General features: G+C 41.2%; 1 protein-coding gene across 1 annotated transcript in view; it reads left to right on the top strand.

The window, feature by feature from the left end:
- Positions 1-7,723, top strand: part of RALA (RAS like proto-oncogene A) — a 97,903-nt gene extending 90,180 nt beyond the window's left edge. The window contains exon 5 of the mRNA XM_049893500.1: positions 5,702-7,723. Coding sequence (XP_049749457.1) covers positions 5,702-5,824 — 123 coding nt within the window. The 3' untranslated portion in view covers positions 5,825-7,723. The remainder of the gene's footprint in view (positions 1-5,701) is intronic.
- The last annotated feature ends 7,046 nt before the right edge of the window (positions 7,724-14,769 follow it).

Genomic DNA, 14,769 nt, shown 5'->3' on the forward strand with positions numbered 1-14,769 from the left:
GAGCCTTCACACAAACATATATGCACACCCATGTTTATTGCAGCTCTGTTTACAATAGCAAAAAGCTGGAAGCAACCAAGGTGTCCGTCAACGGATGAATGGGTAAATAAATTGTGGTATATTCACACAATGGAATACTACGCATCAATAAAGAACAGTGACGAATCTGTGAAACATTTCATAACATGGAGGAATCTGGAAGGCATTATGCTGAGCGAAATGAGTCAGAGGCAAAAGGACAAATATTGTATAAGACCACTATTATAAGATCTTGAGAAATAGAAAAAACTGAGAAGAACACATACTTTTGTGGTTACGAGGAGGGGAGGGAGGGAGGGAGAAAGAGGGTTTTTTATTGATCAATCAGTAGATAAGAACTGCTTTGGGTGAAGGGAAAGATAACACTGAATACAAGGAAGGTCAGCCCAATTGGTCTGGACTAAAAGCAAAGAAGTTTCCGGGATAAAATGAATGCTTCAAAGGTCGGCGGAGCAGGGGCTGGGGTCTAGGGAACATGGTTTGAGGGGACTTCTAAGTCAATTGGCAAAACAATTCTATTATGAAAACATTCTGTATCCCACTTTGAAATGTGGCGTCTGGGGTCCTAAATGCTAACAAGCAGCCATCTAAGATACATCAATTGGTCTTAACCCACCTGGAGCAAAGGAAAATGAAGAACACCAAGGTCGCACAACAACTAAGAACCCAAGAGACAGAAAGGGCCACATGAACCAGAGACCTACATCATCCTGAGGCCAGAAGAACTAGTTGGTGCCCGGCCACAATCGATGACTGCCCTGTCAGGGAGCACAACAGAGAACTCCTGAGGGAGCAGGTGATCAGTGGGATACAGACCCCAAATTCTCATCAAAAGACCATACTTAATGGTCTGACTGCGACTAGAGGAATCCCGGCGGCAATGCTCCCCAGACCTTCTGTTGGCACAGGACAGGAACCATCCCCGAAGACAACTCATCAGACATGAAAGGGACTGGGCAGCGGGGGGGAGAGAGATGCTGATGAAGAATGAGCTAATTGAATCAGGTGGACACTGGAGAGTGTGTTGGCAACTCTTGACTGGAGGGGGGATGGGAAGATAGAGAGAGAGGGAAGACGGCAAAAATGGCACGAAACAGACTGAAAGGGCTGACTCAATAGGGGGAGAGCAAGTGGGAGATGGGAGTAAGATGTATGTAAACTTACATGTGACAGACTGATTGGAATTGTAAATGTTCACTTGAAGCTTAATAAAAGTTAATTAAAAAAAAAACTTATGAAAAGGTTTACATACAAAAAGAAACAATCTTTGATGGTTATGAGGGAGGAGAGGGGTGAGCATGGAAAAACACTTGATAGACAGTAGCTAAGTGGATGGAAACTTTGGTGAAGCATAAGACAGTACATAATAATGGGGAAGCCGGCACAGCCTGTACAAGGCAAGGTCATGGTAGCTCCATAGGTACATCCAAACTCCCTGAAGGACTGAATTGCTGGGCTGAGGGCTGTGGCAACCATGGTCTCCGGGAACATCTAGCTCAACTGACATAACATAGTTTATAAAGACTATGTTCTACATTCTACTTTGGTGAGTAGCATCTGGGGTCTTAAAAGCCTATGTACAGCCATCTAGGATACTCCACTGGTCTCGCCCCTTCGGGCGCAAGGAAGAATGAAGAAAACTAAAGACATAAGGGAAAGGTTAGTCTAAAGGACTAACGGACCACATCTACCACAGCCTCCACCAGACTGAGTCCAGTACAACAAGATGGTGCCTGGCTACCACCACTGACTGCACTGACAGGGATCACAATACAGGGTCCCAGAGAGAGCTGGAGAAAAATGTAGAACAAAATTGAACTCAAAAAGAAAGTCCAGACTTGCTGGCCTGACAGAGACTGGAGAAACCCTGAGAGTATGGCCCCTGGACACCCTTTCAGCTCAGTAATGTGGTCACTGCTGAGGTTCACCCATCAGCCCTGGGGCAGGGACTGGAAGGCAGGAGGGAACAGGAAGGCTGGTAATAGGGACCCCAGGGTTGACAAGGGAGAGTGTTGACATGTCGTGGGTTTGTTAACCAGTGTCATAGAACAATGTGTATACTAACTGCTTGATGAGAAACTAGTTTGTTTTGTAAACTTTCACCTAAAGTACAATAAAAATTTTAAAAAAGGAGAGGGATTGAATTAAAAAAGAAGCGAGTAGAGAGACCTGGGGACCTCATAAAAAAAAAAAACTAAATACCACCATGAAATACGAGCCAGGAGAATAGCGTGTCATTTGGGCACAGGGTCTCTGCATTGAGAAGATCCTGAACCAGGGAAGATTGATGACAAGGTCCTTCCCCTGGAGCTGGCACCCTAAATTTGGACGTCTAGCCTCGTAGACTGTGACAGAATAAATGTCTCTTTGTTAAAGCCATCCACCTGTGGTATTTCTCTTATAGCAGGACTAGATAACTGAGACAGGCGGCTTGCAGTTTTTTTCTATTACAAACTATACTGCAGGGAACTTTCTGACTGCACCATGCAAGAATAAAAAGGAAGAGTGCGTTTTAAACTTTGATAATGACAAGTCACCCCCTAAAAAGGCTGTCCTTACACACCCACCCACAGTATGTGAGGAAGTCTTACCCCCATGGCCTTGCCAGCACCAATTAAAACCAGACTTTATTAATCACTAATCAGATCGATAAATCATTGTTACAATTTGTTTCCCTGATTGCTAATGGACTGAGCATCTTGTCATTGATTCATTGGCCAGTTGCATGTCTTCTGTGAATTCTGTGAAATGATGTTCTTCTGCCTGTTTGCCTAAGGAGTTGTTTATCTTTTTGATTCATGAACCCACTTTATATTCAGGACATTAATTCTTTGTCCGTTTATATCTGTTGTGAATAGTCTCCTAATCTGTACCATGTCTTTTATTTTGTCCTTTGCCATGGAAAAATTAAAGATTATGTAGTTGGATTTGTCAGTGTTTTCCTTTGTGACTTTGGGGTTTTGTAGGTTGCTTAGAAAAACTTTTTTCCATCCTAAACCTTAAAAAATATGTACATAATTTTTTACTTTCTTTTTGTATTGGCGTTTATAGTAGATCCCTAATCCGTTTGGAAATCCATTGAACTAGGAGCTGCTGAGTACTTAAAATGAAGAAACTGGGGAAGGGAAAGTTTTAGATTTAGGTTAACAGCCCATGATGCTTTTTAGAGAGATGCTGATCAGTTCTAAATAAGTTTATATAGGTTTCCAACCATAAATACTCTGAGCTAAACAGGCCAACCTTGTTTGTTTTGTCTAGTTTGGTTTTATTTTATGTAGGAAGAAGGGGGATTCCTATGATCTCTAGTCTGGAATTAGAAGAGCAAGTTTTATACATACCAGATTGCCCTATAATGTCTATATCAAAGGAAGTCAGAAGAAGCTGTGTGTTTGGGGGATTATCATTTGTCTAAATTCATTAAAACTGGTTTCTTATTCCTATCCCTAGTTACCTATTTGCTCCCGCTTGACAGTTGAAACAGAGCTTCCTGTAGCTTTTCCTAATTAAATTAGCTGATGCAGACTCTGAAAGTCTCCCACTGCTTTTGCTAATCAAAATGACCTTGTCAGTTTCTAATATGAATTCATTTGAAGTTTATTGCAGATATCATCTAAAATTAGAAACTAAACCTTACTATAATATGCAATACATAATGATGTATCTGTACCAAAAAGTAGTACTGGGAATACTATAATTACCGTTAGTATGGAGGCTTCCAGAAGTGAATTTAAAGCAGAGGCATTCAGAAATCCCAGTGCCCAGGGAGGCAGAACTGCAGCAAGTTGGGGCAGGAACTATGGGGTTTTATATAATCACTGTGCTTCAGTCTATTGCATTTCTTTTTTTTTTCCCCTGGGGGCGGGAGTCCTTAATTTTTTCCTTCTTTAACCAGTGGCATCCCTTGGTATTAGACCTGTGTTCGTTCATCTGACTCAACCCATTAGTCTTTGATAGTTTGTTTGCTTTCTGCCTTAAATTTTGTTTCCTGCTCCAGAATAGGAATCAGCTATTCATCTAAGAAACTCTGGTTCCTTTTGGTAGGAATATATTTAGAGACCACAGTCTGGGCACTAACTCGTTCCTTGCTCTTGGGTTTCCATTAATTCATGGCCTTTTCAGTGACCAGTACTAGGAAATACGTATTTAATGGGGGGGGGGGGAAGTCATGAGATAATACTCTTATTTCCAATTCAAATTTAACAGTACAGTATTTTTATAGTTATATCTTTTGTATAGCTTTATAGTTATATCTTTTCTCTTACACTGAAAGTCTTGGTTCCTAAACCATATTAACATAATCATTAACTTGCATTATCTTTCAACATATATAAAGTATTTCCAAAAGAGCAATACCAGTATTACTATTAACAACTATAAACTACTCAGTGAAGTTTAAGATTTCTTTTTCTTGTTTTGTTTTCTGTTTAAGTTTTGCTTTTAATTTGTTTGCTTTTGTTTTTATTTTTGTCCTTAGCATTTATTCTAAGGTGAATACCCCACAAGCTGGGTTTTAAAGTCCCTTGAAATAATTCTTTCCTGTGTGTGATTATTTCACCACTTTGACATCCAGCTAGGCTCATTTGTTTTGAGTTTCAGTTTTTAGGGATTACTTTTTTGTTTTTAATTTTATTTTTGAATATGTAAAACATTTATTTTCCAAAGTAGAAACTACATAACAAGGTATGTTCAGAGACACTTCACTGTTCTCTCTACTCTGTTCCCTTCCTCCTGAAAATAAAAATGATGATTTGTTTTGGGCTCATACTTCAAATATTTCTTTTTGCAGATGGAAGCCAATACATATGTGTTCCTACTGTATGCACACAGATGGCCCTCCATCTTTACTATTCTGTATCTTGCTTTCCTCAGAGTTTCCACTGGAAAGCTGGAGGCATGTCAGAAAAGGCACATCAGTCAGTACATAGACACATCTGTTTACTTACGGCATTCGTCATCTCTTTTTTATATCTGTTCGTTTTTATTCTTAGTGAATTTTTTTTAAGTAGTAATAATTTTTTTTTAAACCCAGAATGCAAGACTGTGGGCCTTATAAGTTATTCATGCATTTATCACACACACTCATAACTCTGTGTACAGTGTGAGTGCTTTCCTTCCAGTCCTCATCTGTGTGCATGCAAACATTTGTTACTTAACTTTTGAATTATTGTACTAGTAACTTTTGAATTATTCTGCTAGTGTTTCTCATCTTCTGCCAGTTTCTAGACAGCAGACAAAAACTGATAAATTTGCAAATACAGTGCAACAAAGAAAGCTGTTTTCTAGTGCCTGGTGTCAAAACGATAAAGCACCCATTTCCCTCAGAAACATTTCTAAAAATGGAGCAAAAGAAAAGTTATTAAACATAATAAATAGTTATTAAATACAAATTTTTATAAAGCATAAATTAATGACTATTAAATATGAATTAATAAAATACTCTTGCTAACTACTCAAATGCAGTCCATCACTTTGTCATCACTTTGGAGTGCATTTTTGTTATGTTAAAATGGGGATGGAAAGGTCAGATTGTATCATATGAACATTTTTTACCAAAAAAAAAGTTTTTCTTAATATTGCACCAAGTTTTACTGCTGTGATTTGAGTAGTTACTAAGTGCACATTGTCCCTGTTTGCTTTATTTACATCATTCTCTTTTTTCTAGGTATTTTTTGACTTAATGAGGGAAATTCGAGCCAGAAAAATGGAAGACAGCAAAGAAAAGAATGGAAAAAAGAAGAGGAAAAGTTTAGCCAAGAGAATCAGAGAAAGATGCTGCATTTTATAATCAAAGCCCAAACTCCTTTCTTATCTTGACCATACTAATAAATATAATTTATAAGCATTGCCATTGAAGGTTCAATTGACTGAAATTACTTAAAGATTTTGGAAATTGTTATGTATCACTAAAAGCATGAATTGGAACTGCGCTGAAAGTCAAACTCACTTAAAAAAGAAATTAGTGTGGCTTCACCAAGAAGCAAACGTGCCGCCTATTTCATAATTGCCTCCATTTATCACGGTCCCGAATGTAGCGTGTGAGCTTGAGTTTCGAGGCCAGTCTTTCTTGAACTGTTAAATAAAGAGGTGAGATAGGGGTGGCGGATGGGAGGAAAGGCTAATTCCTCTGGCTTATTATAAATCTTAAATTTTATATCATTTTAAAATGTCTTGGTCTTCTACTGCCTTGAAAAATGACAATTGTGAACATGATAGTTAAACTGTACCACTTTTTTTTTAACCACTGTTATGCAAAATATAGAAGAAAAAGTGATTGGCATGGTTGTTGCATATTGTTAAATTGAGAGTAATTCATCTGTGAACCTGCATTAATTACCTGGTGATTAAGTTAGAAAAGTGGTGTAAACTTGTACCTGAAAATGTTTGAATATGCCTTAATTTAAAAACCGAAAAGTACCCAGTTACATTATCCTGGATGTGTCCTCCCTGGCTTCATGGGCTCGTTACCCCATGTGTCCTGGTGAGAGAATATATGCCTACTATCGAGTACAGCTTTTGTATAGAAGATCCTTGAGAAATAACTGTCTGCTAGGAATCTGTCCCAATTTAAAATGTGTGCCATACTCTGGTTCTTGAAAATAAGGTTCCAGAGCTCCTTGATTGCTTTTAATCAACAATACGCATTGCCGTCGAGTCAATTCTGACTCTTAGTGACCCTACAACTATAAGGTAGTTTAAAATGAAGGGCCAGCAGAAACTTGTAAGATGATTTTAGACTGTACAAGGATTCAGTACCAGTTGTGCTGGTCCCTGGAAATCCCCTTCTGCAAGTGGTGAGCATGGAAGTATTAAGTTTTTCATTTCCTTGGAGCAGGGCACGGGAAAAACATCCATAATGCTCTAATGCATTTTGCACTAGGACATTTTGGGAAAATATTCATGCTCGCCACCGTCGATTTCTAAATTCGTACTCATGAGGTAACAGTTTGACAATATGGGAGTTATTAGGGGTGTCTGTAGTTGTTTGTGTTCATAATGAAGAACACTGCAGCTACATTTTCCTAACGTTAACATCAAGCAGCCCAACCCGTGTATATAATGCAGAAAACGTGTTTGGCATCCACAGACCAAACATTAGGCCAGTGTGCTCTGTCACCATTGTGTGGTGTTTGCTCCACTGGAAGAATTGTAGCACGTTATACGGTAACGTAATTTCAATGGGAAGTATGCCACTGTTAGATTTCTTTCCTTTTTAGAATAGGGTAGGACAGTTGATTCAACAAAGTTTATCTTCTTTTGTTCAGTCCTAATTTCAACAGGTCAAAGATTCCAGGTAACTGGTATATATGTAAAGTTAACAGAAATAGGCATTTTAGGAACTCAGCTCTTTAGATATTACATCTGGCTTGTCATGTTAAATATTTGTCCTTCAAGGGTTTGAGATGTACATCTTTCATATTTTTCATAGGCTATGCCATGTGCAGAATTAAAATTGCCCGTGTAACGCTGGCCCAGTGGGGGCCCATTGATCTTAATGTGTACTCATTGCAGTCTTATTTAACCAGGGGTCCTAACCACTAACATTGTGACTTTGCTTTGAGACCTTTCCTCTCCTGGGTACTGAGGTGCTATGAAGCCAACTGACAAAGATGCATCATATGTCTTAGGCTGATGCCACTACCCAAATCGTTTATTTGCAATTTGAGCCATTTAAAGACCAATAAACTTCCTTTTTAAAAAAAAAAAAAAAAAAAAGTTCATGGTGTTATTTGATGTTTACAGTAGAACATGCGAAGTTCAGATTTATCAACCTGGGCATCTTCACCAGAAATTTAAAAACATCCAAATCTTTTCAGCTGTCAGTTTGGGGGTTTCTTTTGTGTGACCTAGAATTTCCTAAATAACAGTAGCATCATTGCTTAGGTTTCACCAGGGCTTGATGTGGAAGAATCTTGTGCACACAGTTACCCGGAAGGTACTCCCTTATGCTGCTGTGAAAGTAACAAATGTGTACCTCACTTTCAGAATGCCACTAAACTCCAGAATGTATAGGTGACAGCTTTGTATACATTTTCTAATCAGAATGACCCCAGAGACAATTTAATTTCCAAATTCTGGCAGGAGTTAAAACTTTGAGATTAACCACTGTCTTAGTCATCTGGTGCTGCCATAACAAACACCACAAGTGGATGGCTTTAACAAAGAGAAATTTATTTTCTCAGAGTCTAGTAGGTTTACAAGTCCAAATTCAGGGTGTCGGCTCCAGGGAACGCTTTCTCTCTCTGTTGGCTCTGGAGGAAGGTCCTTGTCCTCAATCTTCCCCTGGTCGGGGAGCTTCTCAGGCGCAGGGACCCCATGTCCAAAGGACACGCTCTGCTCCTGGTGCTGCTTTCTTGGTGGTATGTGGTCCTGAACTCTGCTAGCTTCCCTTTCATCTGTTGGGAGATAAAAGGTGGTGTAGGCCACACCCGAATCCTTTCAAAATTACAATCACAGATTGGAGGACAACCACACAATACTGGGAATCATGGCCCAACCAAGTTGATACACATATTTTTGGGGGGTTACAATTCAATCCATGATAACTACCTTTTTACCATTTCACCAAAACTTAGGCCTTTTTTTTTCCATATTTAATGTCTGGTGGGAAATAGTGGCCTAATAACTGTTCAACAGCCTGTGAGCTAGAAACACTCTGGACAATGTTGAGCACAGTCTTTCAAAATCCAGCTTGTTTTAATTTTTTTTTAACTCATAAGCAGCAGGATGAACACATTTCAGTTAGAACTGGTGTAATTTAAACCTCACTGTGTGGATCCATTCTTACACCACGTGGGATATGATGTTAAATATGCATCAAACGACCGGATAAATGGCATCAGAATGTCACGCATGTCTCAGAATTTTGTGACAAGGATATAAAACTTAAAATGTGTCACCCTAATACTACTACATTAAAGGTAAACTATCAAAGCATTAAAGTTCATGTTGTCATTGTTAGGTGCCTCATAGTGATCCTGAAACTGCCCCATAGGGTTTCCTGGGCTGTAATTTTTATGGGAGCAGATCACTAGGTCTCTTCTGCACTGGAGCTGCTGGTGGGTACAAAGTGCCGCCCTATCAGTTAGCAGCCAAACGCTTAACCACTCCACCATCAAGACTCCTTGAAAGTTCCAGCAGAGATTTCAAAGTAATATTTTTTTTTAATTTAATCTAGTTTGAAAAGTCCCCTTTAGCAAATTACTTTGAAAGAGTGGCAGGTCAGTAGAGGTCTTCCTTCATGCCTTTAGTGTAGGTACTTCTGAAGATATGTAGATGAATGACAAATGTGAGTTGGGGGCAATTACAGAGATGCACACTGAAGAAAGTAGCTATGTACCTCGGAGTATGGACAGGAAGTGAGTTTAAAAAAGATTAAACCTAGGTCTCCTTGGTCTGGACTAGGCCCTCTATTTCTCATGATTGCCAACCTATAAAATAATGGCAGACTCATAGTGTCCTACATGCAAGGCACTATAAATTTAATACTTTATAAGGTAGGTGCTATTGTTGGCCCACATTTGCAGATGGAGAAACTGAGGAATAGAGAAGTCAAATAACTTACCCAAGGCCACAAAGCTAATCATTAACTGGGATTGGAAACAACACAGTGTGGCTCCCAAATCCATGCTCTTAATCACTGTACAGCAAAGGAGATGCTGAATGGAGCTCAGACTATAATTATTCATTAGCCTGTACTAAGGTGGGAAACTCCCAAGATTTGCCAAGGCTGCAGTCACTTAGTCAATGCTCTGTCTTCAGAAAGTTTGCAGATGTTGCTGTGTAGGTGGAAAAGAGACCTCTTGTGCTTACAGCCTGGTTGCTAAGGGAGAGATCTTGTCGAGAGGGAAAACCCAGTGCAGAGCTCAACGGCGGAGTCAGGCCTACCGTGCTTTTTCCATAACATCAGTAAAGAGGCAATGTTCCTTTGGCAACCTAGAAACTTTCATCCCTTTTTTTTTTTTTTTTTAACTGCAAAATAATTTCCTAGTCCTTTGCTCCAGCAGCCCTGCATGCAGCTGTTGTCGACAACTGCCTATAGATGTACAGCAGCCAGTGAGGGGGGAGGTTTGGCCATCTGTACTCGCAGTCTTTACAGAAACACTGTTGGTGGGGAAGGGGGGTGCTGAGGATCATTTAACAGCTGCTTAAAAAAAAAAAAAATTTTTTTTTTTTAGGGAAGCTGAGAGACTTGCATGGCTAATCTGATAGGAGGAGGAGATTGTTTTTATCAAAAGTCCCGAGAAAGCCAGCTGAAGTTTTAAGCAAATTCATCAGTGCTGCAAGCACCTAACAGAAAATACTTCTAAGGGCAGAGTGTTTGAAAGAGCCAAAAGGTAAGAGTCCAGGCTTGTTGAATTGGAAGGGCGAGGGGTATGTGTGAGCGCTAACTACTCCTGGGCCTCTGCTGGACGTAACTGGTCTAAGGAGGATGTGCAGTGGAATCTCAGGTGGTACCCTCAGAGTTGCATCATCACGTACCAACTGTTTGTTTATGGACCCATCTTTCTAAGGGATGCTAGATTTGGTGGAAAGATAGATGGTTTTCTTAGAATCCTAGAATTTGACCTAGAAAGACCTTAGAAGCCATCCATCCTCCCCTCAGTATACAGGTGAGAAATTTGAAGGAAAGAGAAGAGAAATAACTTACACAAGATCACACAACCAGTAATATAAGAACCAGAAATAAAATGTAGTTCTCTGCTAATTCTAGCTCTTCCCATTTACCTTTCCAAGTTCTGCATGTATGCTGAGGGTGCTTTAAATGGAAACAACACAGTAGAGTCAGGGTTCCCAGATCCTGGCGAACTAAAACTCAAATGCTGCCTCCATCTCTTCTCACAGCCTTCAGAGAACCCCAGGTTCTTGATTACAAAGCAGGGTATGTATTGCCTAACTCCTAGGGTTATTGTGAGGATTGCACAAAGAATATGCTATTTTTATCACAGGGTGTATTTTTTTTTTTTTAATGCAGAGAAAGTTTTAAACATGCCCGGCTTTTTCTCAATAAAAACCATTTCTCTGTACATTCTGTTTGGCAGTGATTAAACCATGAGAATGCCTCCTGAGTTCATATATTTTATGTTGGCATGTGGGGGAAGAAAGAACTAGGAGACTCTAGTTGAAGGAGCCAGAGATTCAGGCGGCCCCATCTCTGTATTCATGGAATGTTAGCACTGAAAGCGCCCTCAGAAGATGAGTCACAAGGAAAAAAAAAAACTTTTTACAAGGAAAGGGAAGTGAAATTCACGAAGACCAAGTGGCTTGTCCAAGGTCATGGTTGAAGAGGGAGGATGAGGACTTAGTTCCACATCTGGCTGCGTCCCACGACCACCCTATCCTAGCACCTTTCAACAGAATCAGCAATTCCTGCAAGTGAGGTGGAAGGTACATGGCCTGGGAACCCTGGAGAGAATAGGTCAGAAATACAGCTACTGGTTCCTCTCAGCTTCCCTTGGAGGCCTGGAGCATTGGGATGAGACAAACTTAAGGGGTCATCAAGAAAAGGAAGGAAGGAAAAGAGAAACAAGAAAACTATGAACAGCAGCATCTGTGAAAAGGCCAGCCAGTACCCTACCTGGGTTCTCTACCTGCCCTCCTGCATATCTGCCAAATAGAGATGGAAACATTCAAACAATCCGAACTGTTTTTGTGAGTTTGTTCTTGAGCTGGCAGGACAGTTCAGCTGTGCCATTATCCTGACGCCAAAGGTCTAGAGCCATTTCGCAGGAGAGAAGGTGTGAACCTTCTGAGAAGTCATAGTACCAAGTGGGCCTTGGAAGGCCAGACTGTGATGGGAGGATGGCTGCATGTCTCCACAGGGCAGCTACACGGAATGCTTCAAGAGGGAAATCCCTAAGCTTCTCTGATCTACTATCTGATCACACCCCCTTTCACCCCACTTCCCCACACCCAGTTCTTTCTAGCCTTGTTCATGCCTATCAAAAAAAAAGAAAAACCCTTTTGCTTAATTCTTAAGACATTTGCTCATCTTATGGCCAGAGCATTTTCCCTATTGCAATACCTCCCCTGCCACCTGCCCCACCAGGGCCTTTGCAATATCCTTTTAAATAAAATCTCTTCTTATTAAGTCTGGATTTGTTATTTGACACAGCTTCTTGTGTTTCCCCCCAGAGATCACCTCTGCATTGATGCACACGTAAGTATTTATACAAAAATGCATTTTAGAACACAGAGCCCTTGTCTGCTTTGATGTGTTGGTAAATAATTCTGGAAAGAAAAATAAGTGTAGAAAATACCGTAGTCTATCTTCCTTGCAAGGTATCTCTGGGTGGAACAAATGGTTAAGCGCTTCACTACTATTCCAAAAGTGGACGGTTCAAACCTACCCAGAGACGCATCGGAAGACAGGCCTGGTGATCTGCTTCTGATAGGTATAGCCTTGAAAACCCTATGGAGCAGTTCTACGCTGCACGCATCGGGCCACCATGATTTGGAGCCGATTTGACAGCCATTAACAATGACAGCACCTTTCTTGCAGGACGTTTTAACGTAGTAAAAGCTCAGAGAATGGTGTTTCTCAATTTTATTTGAACACAGATCTCTTCCTTTAGGGAGTATCCTAAAGACTTTTTCCAGTACTGGTATTTTCTGACACCACCTCTAGGTGAATACTCATGTAGCAAGATGATATTTGATAAATTAGCCAATGTTTTTCATTGCTGGTCATTCCTGGTTCCTTGAGACCTTCCCCTATTCAAGCATCGGCTACAATATTCTGGCCTCACAGCACTGGGGAGAGGGGTAAAAAAAACAGTTGTCCTTCAGTCGATTCCAACTCATGGCAACCACATGTGTGTCAGAGTAGAAATGCACTGCGTAAGATTTTCACCCCATGTGTTGCATAGTAGAGCTGTGATCCAAAGAGTTTTTAAGGTTGTGACCTTTCAGAAGCAGATTACCAGGCCTTTCTCCTGAGGCCACCTCTGGGTGGACTCGAACCACCAGCCTTTCAGTTAGTAGTCAAGCACTTACCTGTTTGTGCCACCCAGGAACTCTGGAAAAGGGGTACAGCAACACAAAAATGTCCATTCTGGACTTCTGATTTTCTAACTACATTTTTGAGACAATAGAATGAGAGAGAAAGGTTTTGAGTCTCAAAAGTCAAGGCTCCAAGGGACTCAGTACATGAAGTTTATGACAGAAATAATAAATTTGGACGAATGTAAGAAGGTACATTTTTCCTGCCCTAGATTAGGAAACCCTGATGGCGTAGTGGTTAAGAGCTATAGCTGCTAACCAAAAGGTCGGCTGTTCAAATCCACCAGGCGTCCTTGGAAACCTTGTGGGGCAGTTCTACTCTGTCCTGTAGGATCGCTATGAGACAGAATTGACTCGATTGCAATGGGTCTGGTTTGGGTTTTTTAGGAGAGATTAAGACCTTATGAACTGAGGGAAGGTAGAAAAAAGTCAGAAGAGAAATAGAGATCAGGTGCTGTGAGTGGCTCTGAGAAGGTGCACTATGTACTGTCCCCTAGACTGAGTTCTGGTTGAGGAATGCATGATAAAACCCCCAAATTAGTTTGAAGAAGGGGAGAACAGATATTGGGGGGCTAGAGTGGCTGCCAGAAGTATTCAAGGCAAGCAGGCTTGAGACTATTTCACCAAGTCCCCGTGGACTCAGTACTGACCTGGGGAGTAGTAGCATGATCTCTCCAAGTGGTCAATGGGAGAGGAATCGTAGCTCTCTGACCTTATTTCTTCTGCTCCACCTCTTAAACTCCTCATCCTGCAGCGACTCCTGTTGCCCCTCTAAACTCTGTCAACCTCTCGACACTAACAATCTGCCCGGCTACTGTCAACGTCACGGAATTTCCGCTATCTCATTCGGGGATATTTCCTCTTCTCCTTGTGTGGGAAGGAGGGAGTGCTGTGGGCCCTGGAGACCAGGAAGGTGGTTTCCATGGTGACGGCAAGCTGGCTGCCCAGGCCTCCCTGACCTGCGTTAGGAGAAGGGATCCCCAGGGCAGAGGCCGCTAAATCTGTAGTTGCAGTGCCTGGAAACAGGAAACCTGGAGCATCCCTGGCTTCCGGCTTGCTCAGCTTCACAGAGCAGAATGGAGTTGAGGTTGGGTGGGCGCCGGGCCTAGGTCGAGACTTCAAGTCAGGTGGCCTCTAGCTTTGTTTTTTCTGCGGTGACCTCAAGCTAGAGCTAGTCTTCTTCCTGCTCTAGGCTTCAGTTTTGCATAAGTAAAACTGAGGGCTGTGCGCAATTTGCAAGCAGCTTCCACCTCAGAGTCAAATGTTATCACCCAGCAGGCTGAATTCTAGAGCTGTCCTGCCTCTGGCCTCAGTTTCCTCATCTCTAAAATAAGAATCTTGGGACTTCAGATGCTGGAAAGGGAGTAGAGTGGAGGGGCATTACAGCCCCTCTAGGCCTGTGGTTCCCAACCTAGTGTCTTTGAGGGGTTCAAGATGAAGTGACCTGCCCCAGGCCCCACAATTAGGAAGTGCCTGAGTCTGAATATAGATCATTTCCAGAGCTTCTACCCATCAGGACACACGGTGATCTTTCAGAGCCTCAGTTTTCTCCTTTGTAGAATGCAGACTCTGAGCCTTTCCTAGTAGGGAGTTGTGAGAATTGTGTGGGGCCAAATAAAAGGTCCCAGGCACTTGGTTAACACTTATTAATAGTCATTGTAATGTCATTTAAAAAAAGAAAGAAAGAAAATGAATAACTACTAAATGTAGACTCTGTTGGGTCCCTTGTGC

Source organism: Elephas maximus, chromosome 8 (genome assembly GCF_024166365.1).
Source record: "Elephas maximus indicus isolate mEleMax1 chromosome 8, mEleMax1 primary haplotype, whole genome shotgun sequence".
NCBI classification, from domain to species: Eukaryota; Metazoa; Chordata; class Mammalia; order Proboscidea; family Elephantidae; genus Elephas; species Elephas maximus.